Source organism: Carcharhinus amblyrhynchos, chromosome 26 (assembly GCF_965287045.1).
Source record: "Carcharhinus amblyrhynchos chromosome 26, sCarAmb.v2.hapA, whole genome shotgun sequence".
Lineage (NCBI taxonomy): Eukaryota > Metazoa > Chordata > Chondrichthyes > Carcharhiniformes > Carcharhinidae > Carcharhinus > Carcharhinus amblyrhynchos.
This window is the reverse complement of record NC_137349.1, coordinates 27,172,797-27,197,404: the sequence shown is the minus strand read 5'-3', so window position 1 is coordinate 27,197,404 and position 24,608 is coordinate 27,172,797. Positions and strand designations below refer to the sequence as shown.

At 45.6% G+C, this 24,608-nt stretch overlaps 1 protein-coding gene across 1 annotated transcript in view; it reads right to left on the bottom strand.

Annotated features, from left to right (window-relative positions):
* fbn3 (fibrillin 3) overlaps positions 1 to 24,608 on the bottom strand; it is a 227,294-nt gene that overhangs the window by 12,046 nt on the left and 190,640 nt on the right. The window contains exons 53-61 of the mRNA XM_080212943.1: positions 22,422 to 22,541; positions 22,011 to 22,133; positions 20,726 to 20,857; positions 17,391 to 17,516; positions 12,120 to 12,326; positions 10,210 to 10,335; positions 7,876 to 7,998; positions 4,333 to 4,449; positions 2,468 to 2,596 (exon numbers count right to left, since the gene is read on the bottom strand). Of these exons, the coding sequence (XP_080069069.1) occupies positions 2,468 to 2,596; positions 4,333 to 4,449; positions 7,876 to 7,998; positions 10,210 to 10,335; positions 12,120 to 12,326; positions 17,391 to 17,516; positions 20,726 to 20,857; positions 22,011 to 22,133; positions 22,422 to 22,541 (1,203 nt within the window). The remainder of the gene's footprint in view (positions 1 to 2,467; positions 2,597 to 4,332; positions 4,450 to 7,875; positions 7,999 to 10,209; positions 10,336 to 12,119; positions 12,327 to 17,390; positions 17,517 to 20,725; positions 20,858 to 22,010; positions 22,134 to 22,421; positions 22,542 to 24,608) is intronic.

Genomic DNA, 24,608 nt, shown 5'->3' with positions numbered 1-24,608 from the left:
TCTGACAGTGAGTTAGGCTGGGACAGAGCTACAGCTGGACCTACAATCACTTACAACCAAACATGCAATCTCAAGACCATTAGAGTCTTAAAGACGGGGGACATGAATGTAAACCAGAAACCCATTCAACATAAAATGATTAGATGTGTTTCACCGAAGTGACAATCCAAAATAGGAGCAACTGGCTTCAGTCTCACATAACGAACATTATTTCACTTTGATTTGCACACCAGCTTAGAGAAAGATTCATGAAGATGATTTATTGGTATTAATGTGTATTTAATGCTCCTTTAATTGTCCTTTAAACAATGGCCAGGGCTGGATCAGGGCGCCATGGTGGCATATTGGTTAGTGCTGCTGTCTCACAGCACATGGGTCTCGGGTTCAATTCTGGCCTCAGGTTACTGTGTGGAGTTTGCGCATTCTCCACGTGTCTGTGTGTGTTTCCTCTGGGTGCTCTGGTTTCCTCCTAAGATGTGCAGGTTAGGCTGATTGGCCATAATCAATTGTCCAATGGTGTGTAGGTTAGATGGATTGGCCATCTCAAATTGCCTCCTTAGTGTCCAAAGATGTCCAGGTTAGTTGCATTGGCCATGCTAAAGTTGCCCCTTAGTGCCCAAAGATGTGCAGGTTAGGTGCATTAGCCACGCAAAAATTGTCCCTTAATGTCCAAAGATAAGCAGGTTAGATCGATCAGAGGACTAGCAGGGTAAATACATGAGGTTACGGGAATAAGGCCTGGGTTGGATTGTTGTTGGTGCAGGCTCAATGGGCTAAATGGCCTTTTTTAATGATGTTATCACCCTCTGTGGGAGGGGGGGTGCAGTGACCCAACCAAAAGACCATTAAATTTTGGTGGAAGCAGAAGATTCCACCAATGCCATACGAATACAAGCATTGGTGTTTTGATCCTGGCTTTTCTAAGTTTGGAATAGCTTGTAGCTAATAAATGCCAAGCAGATTTGGCCGCGAGTTTTAGCCTGAACCAATGAGTGGGAAGAACTTGAGTTCGAACCCCTCGTTACCAGCTTTCCACATTCTGACCTGTGGTAAATTCTGACCGAAGTGGGGAGAGGCGGATGAACTGGTGGGACTGAACTGGGATTTGCGACGGGATCAGGGTGAGGATAGATGGGTGGGGGGCCAACAACATCACCCCTACGGTGGCAAAATGAGGATCCCACAACCTGCAGGAATGAAATTATATCCAAGGCACAGGGACACGTGAAGAAAACATAAATCTCAGGATATACTTTGTAAATAAATTATTCAAATTAAAACAGCAATAACGGTAGAAACACTTCACTCAAGAAATGAAATGTAAGGGACAATTAAAGTATTGATACATTAACGTCCCAAGGAGACTATTAACTGAATATGTTTATGTGGACTTCAAATTGACCCTAGTTTAGGTTGAACCAAAATGCGGACTTTGCGCCTTTGATCCTACCAGCAGTGGGCTACAACATTTGATTCTTGAAGCTAAGGTTTTCACATTTGTTTCTCCTACAGGGCAATAGGGAAGGTGGGGAGGGAGACATTACAAATTGGATCATTCTTTCAAAGATGTGGAACAGGCATGATGGGCTGAATGGTCTTTTCCTTTGCTGCATCATTTTATGATTGGACTGATGCTGTTGCTTCGTGTCACTGCATCCGTGGCCAGATGGAAAGACAAACCCATTGTTTGGGAGGGTCCTCGAGACTGTGGTGAAAAATAAAGCATTCCCTAAGGCTTCTTCAAAAGGAAGGTGGAAACTAGAAAACAGTCACTCTGTTCAGCCTGGCAGCTACCCCAGTCACCAAAACCCTCCAATCCCACCCCTCACTCGTGCTCACTGCCATTTACCTCAGGAATCCAGTGGTTACATTAGCACTGCCATTTAATTCAAGGAGACCAATCCCAGACTACCCTTATCAATGATCATGGAGACCTCAGCCCCTCACTCTTTCCCAACTACTAAGCACTAATTCATGAAGATTCTCCTCATCTTACAAGCCTCTTAAAGGATGAGGCAGAGATGTGCCACCCATTTAAATATTAACAGTGGATGAAGGATGGAGCATGGGTAGCACGATGGCACAGTGGTTGGCACTGCTGCCTCACAGCGCCAGGGACCCAGGTTCAATTCCAGCCTCACGTGACTGTGTGGAGTTTGCACGTTCTCCTCATGTCTGTGTGGGTTTCCTCCGGGTGCTTCAGTTTCCTGCCACAGGCCAAGGATGTGCAGGTTAGGCTGATTAGCCATGCTAAATTGCCCCTTAGCGTTAGGGGGAATTAGCAGGGTAAATATGTAACGTCATGGGGATAGGGCCTGGGTGGGATTGTTGTTGGTACAGGCTCGATGGGCCTCTAGAGGGATTCTATGATTCTACTATTCCACTTTTAGACATTTTCTTCATCCCCTCTGAGCTAACGTACTTCCTGTCCGGTTTCCAATGCTATAAATACTTCCACCCTTTGTACCTTCACAGTTGAAACCAGTGCCATCCAATGAGAATCCTTTCTGACAATCACAGCTGAAGCTTCCTGGTGTATTCTGACATGTTCCCTTTGAACCACAGATTGTGGCCTGACCCATGCATTCATTATTGTCTGTTAACAAGAGAAAGATTAAGTTATTTTACTAAATGCCCCCCTGAGTAACCTCAATATACATCAGGGATATTTTACATGATTATTGTGTGGGGGGGGGAGGATTGGAACCTAAGGCAAGCTCAATCCTGTCCCCATTCGCTGTCCACAAACATGTATGTTTTGAGTAGGGGGCATCAATAGATAGTGATTAGGAGAAGACACTGTGAATAATATAGTGGCATGGCCATATGTAACATGTCTATTATAGTCCCAGTTTGGATCAGTTAACTTGGAACAAATTGGTAAATTTACCCAGAATTTTCTCACTCTGTGAGTTTGTCTAACATTGGGCAGTGAAATAACTCACCCAACACTCACCGGGCAGTGAAATAACTCACCCAACACTCACCGGGCAGTGAAATAACTCACCCAACACTCACCAGGCAGTGAAATAACTCACCCAACACTCACCGGGCAGTGAAATAACTCACCCAACACTCACTGGGTAGTGAAATAACCCAACACTCACTGGGCAGTGAAATAACCCAACACTCACTGGGCAGTGAAATAACTCACCCAACACTCACTGGGTAGTGAAATAACCCAACACTCACTGGGCAGTGAAATAACTCACCCAACACTCACTGGGCAGTGAAATAACCCAACACTCACTGGGCAGTGAAATAACTCACCCAACACTCACTGGGCAGTGAAATAACTCACCCAACACTCACTGGGCAGTGAAATAACCCAACACTCACTGGGCAGTGAAATAACTCACCCAACACTCACTGGGCAGTGAAATAACCCAACACTCACTGGGCAGTGAAATAACTCACCCAACACTCACTGGGCAGTGAAATAACCCAACACTCACTGGGCAGTGAAATAACTCACCCAACACTCACTGGGTAGTGAAATAACCCAACACTCACTGGGCAGTGAAAAAACTCACCCAATACACATTGTGCAGCGTATTTACCCATTAAACACTCACTGGGCACGGTATTTACCCATTAAACATACACTGGGCAGCATATTTACCCATTAAACATATACTGGGCAGGGTATTTTCTCATTAAACACTCACTGGGCAGGGTATTTACCCATTAAACATATACTGGGCAGGGTATTTATCATTAAACACTCACTGGGCAGGGTATCTACCCATTAAACATACATTGGGTGGATATTTACCCATTAAACACACACTGTGCAAGGTATTTATCATTAAACATACACTGGGCAGGGTATTTACCCATTAAACATACATTGGGTGGATATTTACCCATTAAACATACACTGTGCAGGGTATTTACCCATTAAACATACATTGGGCAGGGTATCTACCCATTAAACATACATTGGGTGGATATTTACCCATTAAACACACACTGTGCAGGGTATTTATCATTAAACATACACTGGGCAGGGTGTTTACCCATTAAACACTCACTGGGTGGGTGTTTACCCATTAAACACACACTGGACAGGTATTTACCCATTTAACCAATGTGTAAGTTCACTCTTTATTGAGGAAGCCTACATTCCGATCCAGAATTCTTGGTGGTGTCAATGGTTTAACAGCCATTGATGGTTTTGTGTGAAATGGCTCAGAGCTGCTCTGCGCTGACCCAACTGGGCAACTAAGGGATACCTCTGAACAATTCTAATTTCCTGAAACAGGAACTGACTCAGATTTGAAAATGATCGGAGATTCATTCTGTCTTTTACAATTATTCACTTTTACTCACCAATGCATGACGTGTGGTGTTGTGTGAAACCAGGAGGACACTTGCATGCGAAGGATCCAATCGTGTTAACACACAGGAACTGACAGTTGTGCTGTTTCGTTGAACATTCATCAAGATCTATGGAGGCGACAAAGGAAAAAATAGGAATAACTCAAGTTGATGTGAAATAGAAATGATTCCAGAGATTATAGAAGTGGGAATAACTCGAGTTGGTGTGAAATAGAAATGATTCCAGAGATTATAGAAGTGGGAATAACTCGAGTTGGTGTGAAATAGAAATGATTCCAGAGATTATAGAAGTGGGAATAACTCGAGTTGGTGTGAAATAGAAATGATTCCAGAGGTTAAAGAAATGGGAATAACTCAGGTAGATGTGAAGCAGGAATATTTCTGGCAAGAGGTGTCACTAAGGGGAGTCACATTTGCTGAATAAACATCATGATGAGTTTCTACACTTCTTCAATGTGAGAAGCATTTTCACTAAACAGTCCCGCACTGGCATTACAAAGGGTCATCTGAACTCGAAACATCAGCTCTTTTCTCTCCTTACAGGTGCTGCCAGACCTGCTGAGATTTTCCAGCATTTTCTCTTTTGGAGTCCTGCACTGGATTCAGGCAATTGTTGGGCTTTTTTGAGTAAATAAGAAATAGGAGCAGGAGTAGGCCATCCAGCCCTTCGAGCCTGCCCCGCCATTCAATAAGATCATGGATGATCTGTTGTGGCTCAGTTCCACATTCCCGCCCTCTCCCCATAACCCTTAATCCCCTTGCCTATCAAAAACCTATCAACCCGCGTCTTAAAAATATTTAGTGAGGCAGCCTCCACCACTTCAACAGGCAGAGAATTCCAGAGATTCACCACCCTTTGAGTGAAGAAGTTCCTCCTCAACTCCATTCTAAACTGCCCCCCCTTTATCCTGAGGCTGTGCCTTCTAGTCCTACTGTCCTTCCTGAGCGGGAAGAGCCTCTCCACCTCTATCCTATCCATCCCATTCAACATCTTATACGTCTCAATGAGATCTCCCCTCATTCTTCTAAACTCTAACGAGTACAAGCCTAGTTTATTCAGCCTCTCCTCATAGTTCAACGCCCTCAACTCCGGAATCAGCCTAGTAAACCTCCTCTGCACTCCCTCCAGGGCCAAAATATCCTTGCGTAAGTGCGGCGACCAAAACTGCACACAGTACTCCAGCTGCGGCCTCACCAGTGCCCTATACAGCTGCAGCAAGACCTCCCTACTTTTATATTCAATCCCCCTCGCTATGAAGGCCAGCATCCCATTCGCCTTCCTGACCACCTGCTGCACCTGCAGGCTGGGTTTTTGCGACTCATGCACAAGGACCCCGAGGTCCCTCTGCACCGTCGCATGCTGCAGTTTTTCGCCACGTAAATAATAGTCCTTCCTACCATTATTCCTACCAAAGTGGACAACCTCACATTTGCCAACATTAAATTCCATTTGCCAGTTCCTGGCCCATTCGCCCAGCCTATCTAGATCCTTCTGCAGACTCTCCACGTCCTCCGCACAATTTGCCTTTCCACCAATCTTGGTGTCATCAGCAAATTTCGACAGCCTACACTCGGTTCCCTCCTCCAGATCATCTATATAAATGGTAAATAGCTGAGACCCCAGCACCGACCCCTGGGGCACTCCTTTAAAATCTTTTAAAGCAATAAAAGATATAGACGGGGTTGAACAAACTATTTAATATAAGCAAGTGAGCCAAGGGCTGGAGGGCACAAGCATAAAATTTATAAGCCTTCGACAAGGTTACAAATTATAAAATCAATTTCTCTCCTACAGGATAATGAAAAGTGGAATAGAATACTGGGGAATGGGGCTGATTCAGGATGGTATCATCAAAGAAAGTTCCATCAAAAACCTTTCAGAAGCTAAACTCGGAATGGAATTAGGTCAAAGGGCTGTCTCTGGACAGAATGGGAATGATGGGTCCCAGATGTAATAAGATCAAGGGGCTGAATTTTCTCCTCCTGTACAAGTCAGGCAGTGTGCCGCTGCACTGCGATAAACACAGATGTATTTACATGGTGTGGCCTTCATCCTGGGGTGAAATCCACCCAGTGAGAACCTGTCCATTGCCTGATACACTTGCAGCAACACAATTCCTGTCACCTTGGGAGCCTCCAACAATACCAATGCTCCTTGCCGTCCCAATGTAGCATCAGGTGCTGGTCGACCTTGTCTGAGGGCACAAGGCGGAATTCTCAGAAACGATCAAAAGCGTTTTTATATCACATTTATATCGCATAGATACAAGTCAGATGTATTTGTCATTTTCAGAAGTAAGTTTCCTGTCTCTGATGGGGACAACATGGATGAAAGGCCGTTGTCTCTGGTCTCAATGCCCAATTTCCTCATTTTCTTTGCTGAATTCTCCAGAAGCAGGTACTGACAGACTTAATACTTCTTTTTAGCAAAGTCATTGTTCTAATTTAGGACACATGGCAGCCAATTTATCCACAGCAAGATCCCATTTTTTTATGTTTATTGAGGATAGGTATCGACCAGGATGCAAATGATAGCTTATAGGTAGTTTGTGGCATAGTGGTAATATCACTGTGCCAATTGCCCACACCTCAGACTCTGGGGATATGGGTTCAAATCCCAGCATGGCAATTTGAATTCAATTATTAAATCTGGAATTGAAAGCTAGCTTCAGTAGAAGTGAATATTACCAACTGTGACTGAAACCTATTCCTTAAGGGCAGAACATCCATTGACTCTGTCTACACTTCCTGCTGCCTCAGAAAAGCAGCCAGCATAATTAAGGACCCCACGCACCCCGGACATTCTCTCTTCCAACCTTTTTCCGTCGGGAAAAAGATACAAAGATCTGAGGTCCTGTACCAACTGACTCAAGAACAGTTTCTTCCCTGCTGCTGTCAGACTTTTGAATGGACCTACCCCACATTAAGTTGATCTTTCTCCACACCCTAGCTATAACACTACATTCTGCACTCTCTCCTTTCCTTCTCTATGTACGGTATGCTTTGTCTGTACAGCACGCAAGAAACAATACTTTTCAGTGCATGCTAATATCTATGACAATAATAAATCAAATAAATCAAAATCAAAATGTGCTCTGGCCTAAATGTGATTCCAGACCAAAAGCAATTTGGTTGGCTCTTAGCTGCCCTTTGAAATGACCTCACAAGTCATGGAGTACAAGGACAATTGGGATGGCAACAAACGCTGGCTTTGCCCACATCCCATGAAAGAGTAAAGCAAAAAAAAACCCTCGATGGTCTTCTTCAAAGTAATGCCTTGAGATCTTTTAGGTTACTTGAGAGGGTAAGCAGTGCCTTGGTTCAATATCTCATCCAAAAGGTGGCACCTCTGACAATATTCCCTCATTACTGCTCTGTGATTGCCAGCCTAAATTCTCAAGTCTCCAGTGTGGGATTTGAACCCATGACTTTCTGGCAAAGAGTATTATCCATTGAGCAACAGCTGAGCCACGTGATCTTTGAGCTGTTCCAGTAAGCTGAATGCATATAATTCGTGGCACCTCAGCTCCTTACCTCTACACGTCTTGCCATCTTCCTGCAGGATGTAGCCTCGTGGACATGAACACTGGTAGCTGCCTTCGGAGTTCTTGCAGATAAAGTTGCAGGGTTTGGGTGACTGTGCACACTCATCAAGATCTGTAAGGAAGCGATGGGGAGGAAGATGTTAATGCTGAATTACCCCTGGTGGTCTCATGTACCCAGTCCTGTCACCACGAATCATCATGAATGTGCGGATCATTCTTAGTATGTACAGTCCCAATGAGTGCATCATTCCTAACAGTCACTGTAAACTCTGACAATCTATCTGCTTAGCAGATAGAGCACTGAGTAACAACTGAATCAATTCTTCATTCACACCTTTTTCACTGGGATTACTAAATAGTATAAATTCTGATGGTACTGCATTGATATAATGAGGGTTCCTATTCAATAATCATCATTTTGGCTCTTGTTCAATCATCCAAATTAATTTGACATAAAAGCAGAAAGTGCTGGAAAAATTCAGCAGGTCTGGTATCATTTGTGGAGACAGAAACAAAGTTAACATTTTGAGTCCAATTTGGCTCTTCTTCGGAACTCAACATGCTGGTTTCCTTTAAGATTTAATCTTGAGATCCCTTCCTCAAGTAAAGTCACTACAATTGCCCAACAATTGTTAATTCTCTTTTGAGGTAAAATCCATTTCCTCCTCTTTTTGAATAATGTTGCACGTGTGGAAAAACTCTGAGGCCTTTCCAAATGCCTCAGGTGGGCACAAGTAAAGGTTTTTTTGTGTGATACATGATCCTTCTCTCACCCCCAGCACTCTAACACAGCTTGCCTTATCTCTCTTTATTAACATTATAATGGTCAGTATTTCTCAATCCTTCTCTTGTTCTTCCTAAACTTCAAATGACCCCATTGTACCAGCTCTGTGGAAGTTCCTACAACATGTGGACTGCAGCAGTTCAAGAAGGAAGTTCACCATCACCTTCTCAAGGGCAATTAGACATGGGCAATAAGCGCTCCCTAGCCTATGGTGCCTACATCTCTTGAGCGGCTATTAAACACTCAACTGCATGCTTCCTCTTCTCTTCATCCTCACTGTGTTCAAATCATCGCACTCTCTCAAAGCCTAACCCATTCTTTCCTAAGATCCGAACACTGTGGAATGAGTCACTTCTCAAAGCCTTTCCACCCTGCCAAAATCCATAGGGTTTTAAAATCGGAGCTCAGGTCACCTGATCGCTGTTTCCTGATTTATCTTGACTTCTCTCCCACTCTTTCCAACATTAAGGAGGTCCAGCACTTTGGGTCTTGAGCTGCTACTTGGGTTTCTGAATACAAAACCAGAGTGCCAGGATTCTCCCTAAAAAATTGTAAGTGTGGGATTCACATAAAAACTGGAGTAAATCCCACTGTTTTTTTCGGCAGAACTTTCAAAATGAATCTCCCACACTCTGTGCATCGCAGACTGTCCCAGCATGAATCTCAATAAAAATCAGGGAGCGGGGTCTATTCCAGCTGGAGAGGTCGGCAGCATAGCGCTGAGCGAGCCACTGCGCACGCGCCAAACTGTCACAGCGGCCTCGCACTACTGGCCTCCTGATCACTGGCCAGCTCAATTGGTGGCCAGCACAGTAACCCTGCAATGCTGCCCCTTAGACCACCCCTCCCGCCACCCCCGATCTCTGTCCCCAATCCCCCCAGCAGTCCTGACCCCCCACAGTCCCCCCAACCCCCTACTGCCAGCTCTAATCATTGTCCACCTGTCCACCCTCCCTCAGTCACTGATCCCTCTGTCACTGCAGAGTGGCAGTGGGATCCCACCTATCACCACCCCCAACAGGCTCCCCCCATAATAGGTAGCATCCTCCCTCTGACCCTGCTCCCTTGGCACTGCCTGATGCCCAGTGGGCTGTGCCAAGGAGCCTAGCTGGCAATGCCCAGGAGGCACCGGCCCCTTACCTCCAACACCCTGGGGTGCCTTCATGGCCTTCTTTCACTCCAGCAGGGTCAGGCCACCAGCTCCCCATTAGTGGGGAACTGTTGTAAACCCCGCTGGAATGAAACACTCCTGTTGGGGGGGAGAGGGAGGCTAGCAGGTCTGGAGACTTCAGTCCCGGATCTGCTAATGATACTTAAATTTAAATATTTTAAACTGCTCCACGCTGACTTCCGGTGCCAAGCTAACAATGCTGGAAATCTGGTGGCCAGAGACGCCATGGCTATGGCACTCTGCTAAACTGCTGGCTGCGCTGCTGGGTGAATCGCCCCCTGGGTATGTTATACAAGAAATATGCTGGTGTGTGTACAAGAAACTGGCCTTGAAATCACTTAATGGGAAAGGTGACACAGGATTCTTACCAACACAGGAGGTTGCTGTTAAATCAGTGGTGTATCCAATACTACAGAAACAGCGGAAGGAGCCCATGGTGTTGATGCACTGCCCATTCTTACACAAGTTAGGTATCACTCGACACTCATCAATATCTGTAATGTATAACATATTACAATATGTAAACCCAATAAGTGTAATAGACCAGCAAGACTGACATTCATTTCATTTTGTCCTTCTAATCCAAACAAATCCAGAGGCACGATGTTCTTGAATTACAATAGATTCTCAGAGAAGAACAAAGTTCCATTCAGGCTCCAGTTTGATAAAAATCTTTAACTTGGACTAGATTCTAACAGAGCATCACCTTCATGAGCAAACGTATCACAAAGGCAAATCCCCAGAAATGCATCATTATATTGCTGCTCTGTGGCTTTAACATTGATATTGGCAAATGTTTCCCTCCCCCAAATAAGTGTACGTCAGACTCTGTTCATCAATATCAGAGCTGGTCTCCACCAGGGCTATGCCAAAAATGTGCCAGCCAGAAATGTTCTACTGAAGAGTTAGTGGAGTGCAGTCAGCCCTCAGAATTTGAGACCGAACAAACTGTGGATACCGAAAATGCACACTGGCAAATTCTATCCTTCACAGGGACTGGAACTAATCTAGCTCGAGAATGTTCACTGAAGGTTCTGCCATGTATCTTACCAATATTGCCATTTCCTGGAACAATGTCAGGCAGCAGAGATGGGCTCAGACAAAAGATTTTATCAAATGAAGCATTCACAGAATCATAGAAACCTTACAATGCAGAAGGAGGCCATTTGGCCCATCGAGTCTGCAACGACAACAATCCCACCCAATCCCTATTTCCGTAATCCCACATATTTACCCCGCTAATCCTTCCAACCTCTAACCTACGCATTCCGGGACACTAAGGAGCAATTTAGCAAGGCCAATGCACTTAACCCGCACATCCTTGGAGTATGGGAGGAAACCCACGCAGACACGGGGGGAACATGCAAACTCCACACAGTGACCCAAGCCGGAAATTAAACCCAGGTCCCTGGAACAGGGAGGCAGCAGTACTAACCACTGTGTCACCATGCCGCCTAAATGAGTGTAATGACAATTCTGTGAGGGAGTGATGGAGTGGCTTACTTTGTAACCGTTAAACAGATTGGAGTTTACTGACACAACTGATACACAGAGGAGGTCATTTTCCCATCCTCTGACCAGGTCCATAAATAACATATTTTGGAAATTCTGGCACAGGATTTTCCATCCATGACCCAGAATCCATGGATACCAAGGCCGGAATTTTCCAGCCCTCCTGCAGTGGGTTTTCCCGTGATGGATACAGCTCACCATTGGCTGCCAGCAACACCTACTGGTCCCACTGAAGTCAATGGCAATTTGTACGTTGTGCCTGTCGTACTGTTGGGGAACTTCAGTGGGCCTTCAAAATCCTGTTGGGAGGGAAGTGCTGGAAAATCCCATCCCAAGTATCAGAAGCCAAAATGGGCCAGACTCTCAGCTGGTGTATGGTTGGAAAATTACTCATGGAGAATCCACATAGAATCCTACTGTGCAGAAGGAGACCATTCGGCCCATCAGGTCTGCACTGACCACAATCCCACCCAGGTCCTATCCCCATAACCCCATGCATTTACCTTAGCTAGTCCCCCTGACACTAAGGGTCAATTTAGCATAGCCGATACACTTAACCCCAACATCTTTGCACTGTGGGAGGAAACCGGAGCATCTGGAGGAAACTCATGCAGACACGGGGGAAATTGCAAACTCCACACAGACAGTCACCCAAGGCTGGAATTGAATACGGGTCCCTGACACTGTGAAGCAACAGTGCTAACCACTGTGCCACCGTGTCGCCCAGATATAAATAACAGAGAGGACCTGCATACATCTGCCTTACCTCTGCCATCTGTGGCGTATCCAGGTCCATGGGGGCACATTTTCTTGTAGCGGGCAGTGCCAGGCAGTGGGCAGAGTTCACACTGGTTGCCCCAACCCCTGCCTCCATTGCAGCAGCACTCAGACTTGGTGACGAGGTTACGGTTGGTGGATGACATCTGGCACATGGTCTGCAAAACCTCGATGAAGCAGAACCCCTGGCGGTTATCTGGGATGCAAGAGGACAAAGGCTAAGATTAGAGATTCCATCCACAGGCAGCAAGACAGGAAAGACAGGTTAAAATTGGTAACCATTTAATATGTGCAAAATTGCTACGTATGAAAAATGATCTTGTAACTGTCATTTTATTTCATTTCTTCAGCTCCCTGATTTCTAACTTCTAGAGCTCGATGGACTTTCTGTGAGAGTATAAGAGTGCACCGTCTGGCTTGGGACTGAGTTATACAGAGAGGAACTGCAAGGCGTGGAATTACATTATCAATGCTACAGCAAGGGTCAACATCCAAAGAACTGGAAAGAAAAGATTCAGCATCCAGTCAACAGCTTCAGGTGAAGATGGACTTCATGACAAGTGAAGATCAACATCGATGGTTGTAACTGGGATCCATGTTCTGGAGTCTGATGCATAATCAATGAATATTGCAAATTAAAGATCAAATGAAGCTGATCACCTAATATTTATTACACAGCATGAAACATCTAACATGGATATGGATACAAGAACATACATAACCACAGAAACTTCAAAACACACAGAAACCCCCTTCCCCAAACACACGGAACCCCCGTCCCCAAACACACAGACACACCCCTCCCCAAACACACAGAAACCCCCCCTCCCCAAACACACGGAACCCCCCTCCCAAACAGTCACACCCCTCCCCAAACACACAGACACACCCCTCCCCAAACACACAGACACACCCCTCCCCAAACACACAGAAACCCCCCCTCCCCAAACACACGGAACCCCCCTCCCAAACAGTCACACCCCTCCCCAAACACACAGAAACCCCCCTCCCCAAGCACACAGAACCCCCCTCCCAAACAGTCACACCCCTCCCCAAACACACAGACACCCCCCCTCCCCAAACACACAGAACACCCCTCCCCAAATAAACAGAAACCCCCTCCCCAAACACACAGGAACCCCCTCCCCAAACACACAGGATCCCCCTTCCCAAACACACAGACACCCCCCCTCCCCAAACACACAGAAACCCCCTCTCCCCAAACACGCAGGCATCCCCCCTCCTCAAACACACAGAAACTCCCCCTCCCCAAATACACAGAAACCACCCCCCTAAACACACAGAAACCCCCCTCCCAAAACACACAGGAACCCCCTCCCCAAACACACAGAAACTCCCCCTCCCCAAATACACAGAAACCACCCCCCTAAACACACAGGAACCCCCTCCCCAAACACACAGAAACGCCTCCTCCCCAAACACACAGAAACCCCCTCCCCAAACACACAGGAACCCCCTCCCCAAACACACAGAAACGCCTCCTCCCCAAACACACAGGAACCCCCTCCCCAAACACGCAGGAACCCCCTCCCCAAACACACAGGAACCCCCTCCCCAAACACGCAGGAACCCCCCTCCCCAAACACACAGGAACCCCCTCCCCAAACACACAGAAACGCCTCCTCCCCAAACACACAGAAACCCCCTCCCCAAACACACAGGAACCCCCCTCCCCAAACACACAGAAACGCCTCCTCCCCAAACACACAGAAACCCCCTCCCCAAACACACAGGAACTCCCCTCCCCAAACACACAGAAACCCCCTCTCCCCAAACACGCAGGCACCCCCCTCCTCAAACACACAGAAACTCCCCCTCCCCAAACACACAGAAACGCCTCCTCCCCAAACACACAGAAACCCCCTCCCCAAACACACAGGAACCCCCTCCCCAAACACACAGGAACCCCCCTCCCCAAACATACAGATACCCCCCCTCCCCAAACACACAGGAACCCCCTCCCCAAACACACAGGAACCCCCCTCCCCAAACATACAGATACCCCCCTCCCCAAACACACAGGAACCCCCTCCCCAAACACACAGAAACGCCTCCTCCCCAAACACACAGAAACCCCCTCCCCAAACACACAGGAACTCCCCTCCCCAAACACACAGAAACCCCCTCCCCAAACACACAGGAACTCCCCTCCCCAAACACACAGAAACCCCCTCTCCCCAAACACGCAGGCACCCCCCCTCCTCAAACACACAGAAACTCCCCCTCCCCAAACACACAGAAACGCCTCCTCCCCAAACACACAGAAACCCCCTCCCCAAACACACAGAAACCCCCTCCCCAAACACACAGGAACCCCCTCCCCAAACACACAGGAACCCCCCTCCCCAAACATACAGATACCCCCCCTCCCCAAACACACAGGAACCCCCTCCCCAAACACACAGGAACCCCCCTCCCCAAACATACAGATACCCCCCTCCCCAAACACACAGGAACCCCCTCCCCAAACACACAGGAACCCCCCTCCCCAAACATACAGACACCCCCCTCCCCAAACACACAGACACCCTCTCCTCCCCAAACACAAAGACACCCCCCCTCCCCAAACACAAAGAAACCCCCTCTCCCCAAACACACAGGCACCCCACTCCCCAAACACACAGGCACCCCCCCTCCTCAAACACACAGGCACCCCCCTCCTCATACACACAGAAACTCTCCCTCCCCAAACACACAGTCACCCCCCCTCCCCAAACACACAGAAACCACCCCCTTAAACACACAAAAACCCCCTCCCCAAAAAGACAGAAACACCCCGCCCCAACATATAGAAATCCCCCTCCCCAAACACACAGAAACTCCCTCCCCAAACACACAGAAACTCCCTCCCCAAACACACAGAAACCCCCTCCCCAAACACACAGAAACCCCCTCCCCAAACACACAGAAACTCCCTCCCCAAACACACAGAAACCCCCTCCCCAAACACACAGAAACTCCCTCCCCAAACACACAGAAACCCCCTCCCCAAACACACAGAAACCCCCTCCGTAAACACACAGAAACTCCCTCCCCAAACACACAGAAACCCCCTCCCCAAACACACAGAAACTCCCTCCCCAAACACACAGAAACCCCCTCCCCAAACACACAGAAACTCCCTCCCCAAACACACGTTACTCTCTGAAATGGTAATTGGACAGGGTCAGTTTTGCTGCGCAAACATTTGACTTTGGCAATGCCAACGAACAAATGAGCCAGCAATATCCGCATTACCTGGCATCTCCAGAAAACAAAGGAAGGAACTACTGCTCAGTGTCTCAGACAGTCTATTCAATATTTACTAACTGATCTTATCATCCCTCACCCTGTGTTACTTCTGACAATTTCTTCCTTACAATTTCAGGATTATCTGCTTTCTTGTGCTTAAACAAAGGAGATTACAATGGGATGAGGGAGCAGTTGGCTAAGGTAGACTGAGAGTAAAAACTTAATAGTGAGACAATTGAGGAACAGTGGAGGACTTTCAAAGCAATTTTTTACAGTGCTCAGCAAAAAGGAAGTGAAAAGGAAGGACTGCAGAAAAAGGAATAATGAGTCATGGCTTTCTAAGGAAATAAAGGAGGACATCAAATTGAAAGAAAATGCATACAAAATGGCAAAGATTAGTGGGAAAGTAGAGGATTGAGAAATCTTTAAAAGTGAACAGAAAGCCACGAAAAAGCTACAAAGAAAAGTAAGATGGATTATGAGAGTAAACTAGCTCAGAATATAAAAACAAATAGCAAAAGTTTCTCAAATATGTAAAATGAAAAAGAGTGGCTAAAGTAAACATTAGTCCTTTAGAGGATGAGAAGGGGGTTGTAATAACTGGAAATGAGGAAATAGCTGAGGCATTGAACAGGTATTTTGTGTTCGTCTTCACAGTGGAAGACACAAATAACATGGCAAAAATTGATAACAAGAAGGCATCTGAGGACCTAGAAACTATCATTATCACAAAAGAAGCAGTGTCGGTAATCTAATGGGGCTAATGGTAGACAACTCTCCAGGCCTTGATGGAATGAATCCCAGGGTACTAAAAGAGATGGGGGGAGAAATAGCAAATTCAATCATGGTAATTTACCAAAATTCGGGTGATTCCCGCAGATTGGAAAATCACAAATGTTACGCTATTGTTTAAAAAAGGAGGTAGACAAAAGTTGGGTAACTACAGACCGGTTAGCTTAACTTCTACAGTAGGGAAAATGCTTAAATCTATCATCAAGGAAGAAATAGCGAGACATCCGGACATAAATTGTCCCATTGGAAAGACACAGCATGAGTTCATGAAGGGCAGATAACTAATTTGGTGGAATTCTTTGAGAATATTACATGTGTAGTGGACATTAGGGAACCTGTGGATGTGACGTATCTGGATTTCCAGAAGGCATTTGAAAAGGTGTTGCACCAAAGGCTGCTGCATAAGATATGGGTAATGTATTAGCATGGTTAGAGGATTGATTAACTATCAGAAAGCAAAGACTGGAGGTAAATGGGTGTTTTTCTGGTTGGAAATCAGTGATTAGTGGTGTGCCTCAGGGATCAGTGTTGGGACCGCAATTGTTTACAATTTACATCCATGATTCGGAGTTGGGGACCACCAGCAATGTGTCAAAATTTGCAGATGACACTAAGGTGAGTGACAGAGCAAAGTGTGCAGAGGACGCTGAAAGTCTGCAAAGGGATATCGACAGTCTAAGTGAGTGGGCAAGGGTCTGGCAGATGGAGTACAATATTGGTAAATGTGAGGTCATCCATTTTGGTAGCAATAACAGCAAAACGGACTATTACTTAAATGATAAAAAATTGCAGCAGGCTGCTGTGCAGAGGGACCTGGGTATCCTTGTACATGAATCGCAAAAATGGTTTGCAGTGTAGCAAGTAATTAAGAACACAAATGAAATTTTGTCCTTCACTGCTAGAGGGATGGAGTTTAAAAACTCCAGGAAATTATGTTGCAGCTACATAAGGTGCTGGTGAGGCCACATCTAGAATACTGTGTATAGTTTTGGTCTCCTTACTTGAGCAAGGATGTACTGGCACTGGAGTGGGGTGCAGAGGAGATTCACCAGATTGATTCCAGAGTTGAGAGGGTTGGCTTATTGATCTTATTGATTGGCAGAGCAGGCTCGAGGGGCCAGATGGCGACTACTCCTGCCCCTAGTTCTTATGTTCTTATTTATATTAATTAACAAGAGATTTTCGGTGGATCTTATGTTTCGAGGTTCTTACTTACCCAGGCATTCTGTAGCTGATGGACTTTCCAAAAATCCTTCATTGCAGTCACACCGGTAACTGCCAACTGTGTTGATACACCGTCCATTCTGACATATCCCCGGTTTAGTGCGACACTCATTTTCATCTGGATACATTCCAAAAGAAAGTTAACTCGTGTGTGTGAGAATTAAAGTGCTGTATTTATAGATGACACCTTATTCCATCTCTCAGCAATGTTTCAGGAACAATGAAATAATTTAATACATTGTTCTGTTGGCCATTTTCATAGAATCCCCACAGTGCAGAAGGAGGCCACTCGGCCCATCAAGTCTGCACTGACAACATTCCCACCCAGGCCACATTCCCATAACCCTGTGCATTTATCCCAGTAGTCCCTCCGACACTATGGGGCAATTTAGTATGGCCAATCAACCTAACCCGCACATCTTTGGACTGTGGGAGGATACCAGAGAACTTGGAGGAAACCCACGCAGATATGGGGAAAATGTGCAAACTACACACAGACAGTGACGCAAGCCGGGAATCTACCCCAGGTACCTGGCGCTGTGAGGCAGCAGTGCTAACCATTGTGCCACCGTGCTACCCCATTTTGCACACCGTAAGATCCCACAACCAATTAAGCTATGTTAGAGATACTGATTGAAAAGGAAGCATTGGCCAGGACACTAAGAGACTTCACTGCTCTTCTTTGAATAGATCCAAGAAATCTTGAATATACCTAACTGACAAGCAGGGCCTCGGTTTAATGTCCAGTTTAAAAGCAACTTCTGACAGGACAACACTGCCAAAGTATTGCACTGAACTGTCAGTCTAGATGATGTAATAAGTCTCAGAACACCAGGTTAAAGTCCAACAGGTTATTTGGTAGCACAAGCCACTAGCTTACGGAGCGCTGCTCCTTTGTCAGGTAAGTGGGAGCTCTGTTCACAAACAGGGCATATAAAGACACAAACTCAATTTACAAAATAATGATTGGAATGCGAGTCTTTACAGGTAATCAAGTCTTAAAGGTACAGACAATGTGATAGAGAGAGGGTTAAGCACAGGTTAAAGAGATGTACCTTTATGACTTGATTACCTGTAAAGACTCGCATTCCAACTATTATTTTGTAAATTGAGTTTGTGTCTTTATATGCCCCATTTGTGAACAGAGCTCCCACTTACCTGACAAAGGAGCAGCGCTCTGAAAAGCTAGTGGCTTGTGCTACCAGATAACCTGTTGGACTTTAACCTGGTGTTACGAGACTTCTTACTGTGTTTACCCCAGTCCAACGCTGGCATCTCCAAATCATAGATGACCCCAGACTGGGGTGTGGGACATGAGTCAGAGCATCAGTGCTACAAATGAGCAAAGCTCAAATTCAGATATTCAACTGTAACATTCCTTAAAATTTAACCATATGTGACCTCACTCAACAGCGAACTTGGATCAAATACATGGAGAAAGTAGACTGGAAATTTCTGTTTGGTTATCCAAGCCTATTTCAGGTCAAATTTTTTGACAGGTAACAAATTGGGATCTTGTTCGGTACAAGATAATTCTCTATTAGCGCTCAGTTAATCAGAATGTCAGAATATTCCAGAATTAGGTACCAACTCGAAATAAAATCAACATTTTCAACAAGGTTTAGCATCAATCAAATCAGAGATATGCAAAGCAGACCAGACATGCAACTTTTCATAATTGAAACAGACTCATATTTCCCAGAATACAGGTGGGATTTTACAGCCTTGCTCAGGCGAGATTGGAAATTCCTGCCAAGGTCAATGGGGATTTCTGTTGTCGGACCGTCACCCACTCCGATTCCGGGTGGCGGGCAAGGTGATAGAGCTCCGACCTTCATGTTTTTAATCCTTACATATAGAATCATTGGTCTAAATTTGTCTGTGCTAATTTGTCCTAAATTATACAGCAAGGTCTCTGGCCACACTCCTACTCAACTGACGACCCCAGTTACCCCAAGGAGGGGAGGACAGTTAAAGTCAGGCAAACCGCTCAATTTCTGTACTCTGCTACTGATAACCCTGAGAACTGCAAGGACAGTTTGGCAGTAATTACTGGAGCACTGGTGGTGAACCTCCTATTTTGTTGGATGCCAAACATTGTTCTCTCATCTCTCTGTAGCAGCCCCACAGACTAATCAGCTCGAGGCCCGAGTCTAATCAGTACGGAATAGGGTAAGGCATTTGCTGTGCCCCTTTCATTGCTGCTCCCTCTTCTGATTCTGTGATGCCAATCCTGCTGCAGCAGCAGGCTTGCCCTTGGTCGAGATCCAATCCAACTCAGCCATAAACTGGAGGAAGGGTATCAAGGTCATAATCTCCCCGGAAATAACTATAAACCTTCTAAATTCAGCTAAACTGACCACAAAAAAAAAACAACCAGCAGAGAAACATCCAGGCTGGGATTTTCCATGCCGTCCACCACAAGTTTCCTGGTGGCAGAGGTGGCCCGCCCTTGGCCAGCAGCAGGATTTTCCGGTCCCACTGCTGTCAACGGGGTTTTTCATCTTATTCATCACCGTGAATCCCGGGGTGGGGGTTCGCCGACAGCAGGACCGGAAGATCTTGCCGGTGGGAATGGCCGGAGAATTTTGGTGCCAGTTACAGAGAGGCTCAAGAACAGACACACAATTAGATAGATAGATTTACAGACAGGCAGGTTTACAGATGGACAGGACACACTCAAACAGACACACATACAATTTGATAGGCAGGCAGACAGATAGACAAGGCAGACCGACAGACAGTTATACAGACAGATGGCTAGATAAGCACACCAACACCCACATTGACAAATCTCACACACACACACACACACACACACACACACAGACACACACACACACAGACACACACACACACACACACACACACACACAGTGAGATAGGCAAGCGCAGACAAATAGACAAACAGTTATACAAACAAATAAGCACACCAACACACACACACTGACACGTGAAACACACACACCCCGACACGTGAAACACACACACCCCGACACATGAAACACACACACCCCGACACGTGACACACATACACACACACAGTTAGATAGGCAAGCGCACACAAATAGACAAACAGTTATACAAACAAATAAGCACACGAATACGTGAAACACACACACACACACACACACACACACACACACACACACACACACACACACACACACACACACACACACACACACACACACAGTTAGATAGACAAGCGCATGCAGACAGACAAAGTCAGGAAGGCAAACATACAGTTAAGACAGACGGATGGACACATGGACAGTCGCGCACACCAGAAAGCAGACAAGCTGTCAGAAAGACAGGACGACATACCCATGCATCCCTCTCCGTCTGGTCTTCGCATCATTCCAGGTGGGCAGATACACATGAAGGTGCCAATCAGGTTCTTGCATATCATTCCTCGGGACTCACAATCGTGGAATCCTTCTGAACACTCATCCAAATCTGTAATCAGGGATAAGCACTGTCAGCAAGGCATAAACCTTCCTCACAGCCACCCAACACCTCCTGTAATGGGCTTCCTGCCCATTATTACTTACATCACTTCTCAGTGAATCACTGGGCAGTGCATCAGTGATATCAGAATTACCAAGCAGTCTGGACAATACTGGGGATATCTCGCTTTGAGTGTTACTGACTGAACCAGTGAGCGACACAAGAATGGAAATGATCATTAAAAGAACTGAAATTCTCACCTGTGAAATTACAAACACAAGTTCAGTCACGCGATACTTAATTTATATCCAAAACATGCTGTTACAAACTGATTATGCCTACATACCTGACCTAATCCATATTGAGAAAGCCCCATTTACCAGCTGTAACCTTGTTCAATCGGGTGTAGGAGCTGTTAGCAGGAGTCGGGTCAGGTTATGAACCTGTTACATCTTTGCTGGGCCATTCACACTGGACCTGGACATGCTGCAGTTAGAGTGGGTCGCTCCACTGAGGGAGCGGGTCACCCCACCAAGGGGATGGTTTACTCCACCGAGGGAGTGGATCACTCCACCGAGGGGATGGTTTACTCCACCGAGGGGATGGTTTACTCCACAGAGGGAGCAGGTCACTCCACAAAAGGTACGGGTCACTCCACGAAACGGATGAGTCACTACACGGAGGGAGCGGGTCACTCCATGGCAGATATCAGATTGAACTGGTGCAGGATCAGATCATTCCACAGTCAGACTTCTTCACTCCTCAACTCGAGTGGATCACTCCACAGCTAGTTTTTGTCATTTCACAGCTGATAGTGATAACCACACATCTGGAATTGGTCACTCCACAGCTGGTTTTGTTATCAAACAACTTGATAGACAGAAGAGATGTTGGTGTGTTTTCCTGGTTAATATAACTGCCTGAACAGACACTTTGGCTCATGTTAAAATAATCCACATAATGAAAGAAAATCAGTTCCTTCCAGTTTATTATAAAAAATCTCCCAAGAACAAATGCCAGGTTTAATAACTGATTTCTTGTCGAATCACTGATATTTTATTTAAATAAGTATTTCCAATCAGTTTATGAAGGCAGTTTGGAGAAAGCTGATATTTGGTAGCTGGTTAATGCTGTGTCAGAGCTCAGTGTCTCCTTCCCTTACCTTTACACATCTTGTGGTCCTCTCTCAGAGTGTAACCTCCAGGGCAAGTGCACTCATAGGAGCCATAGGTGTTGATGCAGCGAAATGCACAGAGCAGGGGATTGAGGGAACACTCATTGATATCTGAAAACACAAACAGAATATTGTACCTTGCGCAGTCTCTCTGAGGATTCTTATACCAGCTCTCACGCTAGCTTACACTATCCAAGTGACCATTCATGCTTTGTGCAGAGGAGGACATCCTGAGAGTTTTTGTTCCTAAATCAGTCATCGCCAGGATCCAATTCAAAATTAAACATTGTGAGTATTCATTTCAAAATTAACACTCACTGCTATCCTTTCCAAAGCAAAAGTATCAACCTCACCTCTGAACAGTTTCCGTAACTTGAGTCATTAAAATGTTTGGCCTACCTTCACACGTCATCATTGGGCCAGGTTCGAATCCATCGTCACATGCGCACTCAAACCCTCCAATAACATTGCTGCAAGTTCCATTACCGCACGGGTTACCAATGGTGCACTCATCAGTATCTAGACACAAAGGCCACACTCAGCACTGGGTATTGACAAACCTCTTGGAAAAGGCTCTCTGTATTCTGGTGTATGTGCTGTTCCTGCCCCAAAGCTTCTATCAACAACGTACAGCCAGCATCGCAGGAGGGACCATTCAAAATGAATGAGATGCTGCAATGTGGTTTGCTATCCTTCTGGGATAGGTGAGGAGACAGGAGGCCAGGGAAATAGAGAGAACAGCAGAGTAGGGAATATAGGAGAGGCCAGGAAAGTCAGGATGAGCAAGAGGCCAGAGGAGTGAGGAATTTGGGAAGGTCCAGCAGGGAAAGTACTTCGAGAGAGAGCAATGGTGTGGCGGATTAGTGAGGGATCAGCAGAGTGGAGGAAATGTGTGGAGAAAAACAGAGGTGTTAGGGAGAGGTCAACAGGGGAAAGAGGATGGTATGAATAGAGTTACAAACTCCAGGTTTATATATCTGTGTTTGGTGATTTTTTCTTTAATTCAGTGCAAAATGGAACAATTAAGTGCTCACGTGACATGTTTTAAATACTGCTGTTAAAGGTTAAAGGGGGTCCAGATTGTTTTACCAGAAAGAAGACGCAAGATGTTCACATGCCCACACCTGTAGTCAATGGCAAGGGCATCAGTGATGATTATGGGTACGCTGTTAATCTCCAAGTCTCACAGGGAAATATTAGAAAAACCAAGTTTTATGGACAGTTATATATCAAACTATCTAATAAATGTTATGATAGGATGGAGTTAGCGATTTAAAACTAGTTAATTGGCTTTTCTACCAAGATACAAAGCCCATGTGACTCATGCTGCCAAGGGAAGGGTTTTAGGAGAGAATAGTCCATAGGAAGCCATTGTATGATCAGGTTGCAGGTTTTCAAAATAGATTCCTAAATCTTACAGACAGGGTCAATGTGCAAGAATCTGTGAGAGAAAGAATGAACAGAGAGATAGAGGTAACCACTCTCTATTGTTTACCACACAGAATGCTGGTGGGAGTTCATATTTGTGACGATCCAAAGGCTGGAAGATTCACCTAACTGTGGCTGGAGGGAGGAATCTCCAGGACAGTTCTAACCATGAAAGTCAGTTTGGTGAGCAGAACTGGAAAAGTTCTAGAAAAGGAAAGAGGAAGTTTTTCATCAAGAGTTCAGAATAGCTATGGACTTATTCCTGGAGAATGAAGTGTCCACTTAAGGAATAAGTAAAGTATAACCGAGGAGGCATATTTTCAGTCATTTTGAAAGATAAATGGGAAAATGTTTTGTCTAGAATTTAAGTTGCCGACAAAAAGTGCTTCATAAATGTTGCTTTGAGTTTGTTTGGTACAATGAAAGTCTCCAAACTTGAAATCTTGTCATGTGATCCTGCCAATCATTGACCGGGAACTCAAGTATCTTTAAAAAAGTTATTGGTTTCTACAGGAATCATAACAATAATATGAAAAAATAAGGAATTGCCAACAGGGAGAAAGTAGGATCTCAAAAGTAAGAAAATTGGCAGATACCAACAGCGTAAGAAGGTAGGGAGCTATTAATAGGGTAAAGAAATTGAAAGTAACTAACAAGTCGGATGGTCAATATTGCTGCCAAAATTGGTTGCAAGTCCACGATGTGTTTTTTGCCCTATAATATACTATGTTAAAGGTATCCAGTCATACTGACTTTTCACAGTTTTCTGCAGGAAACCTTCCTTCCAAATCTATCATCTTTCCTTTCCCAAGGGTGAGGTGTCGCTTTGAGGGTACGAATTCCAAGACACTAATGCTCATCATCTCCATGTGCACATGTGACCGCACTCCCGCTAGATGGAGACCATCAGCAAAGACCCACTGATTTTCCCTTCCTTTTCCTTCTCTTTTGGAACTCAGAGCACTGAGGTTAATGGAAGCGAGCCAGCTGGCTTGTGTTAAAGAAGCTGACACAAAGCAGGGGTGACCCCTGCTCTTTATTGCTCAGTCCCACACTGACCGCTATCCTTCAGGAAACTGGAATGATCTGTTTAATCTTGACAATCTGTGCAAAAATATTTTATTTTTTGCCCCTCAGTTTCCCAGTGGATGCTTCTAC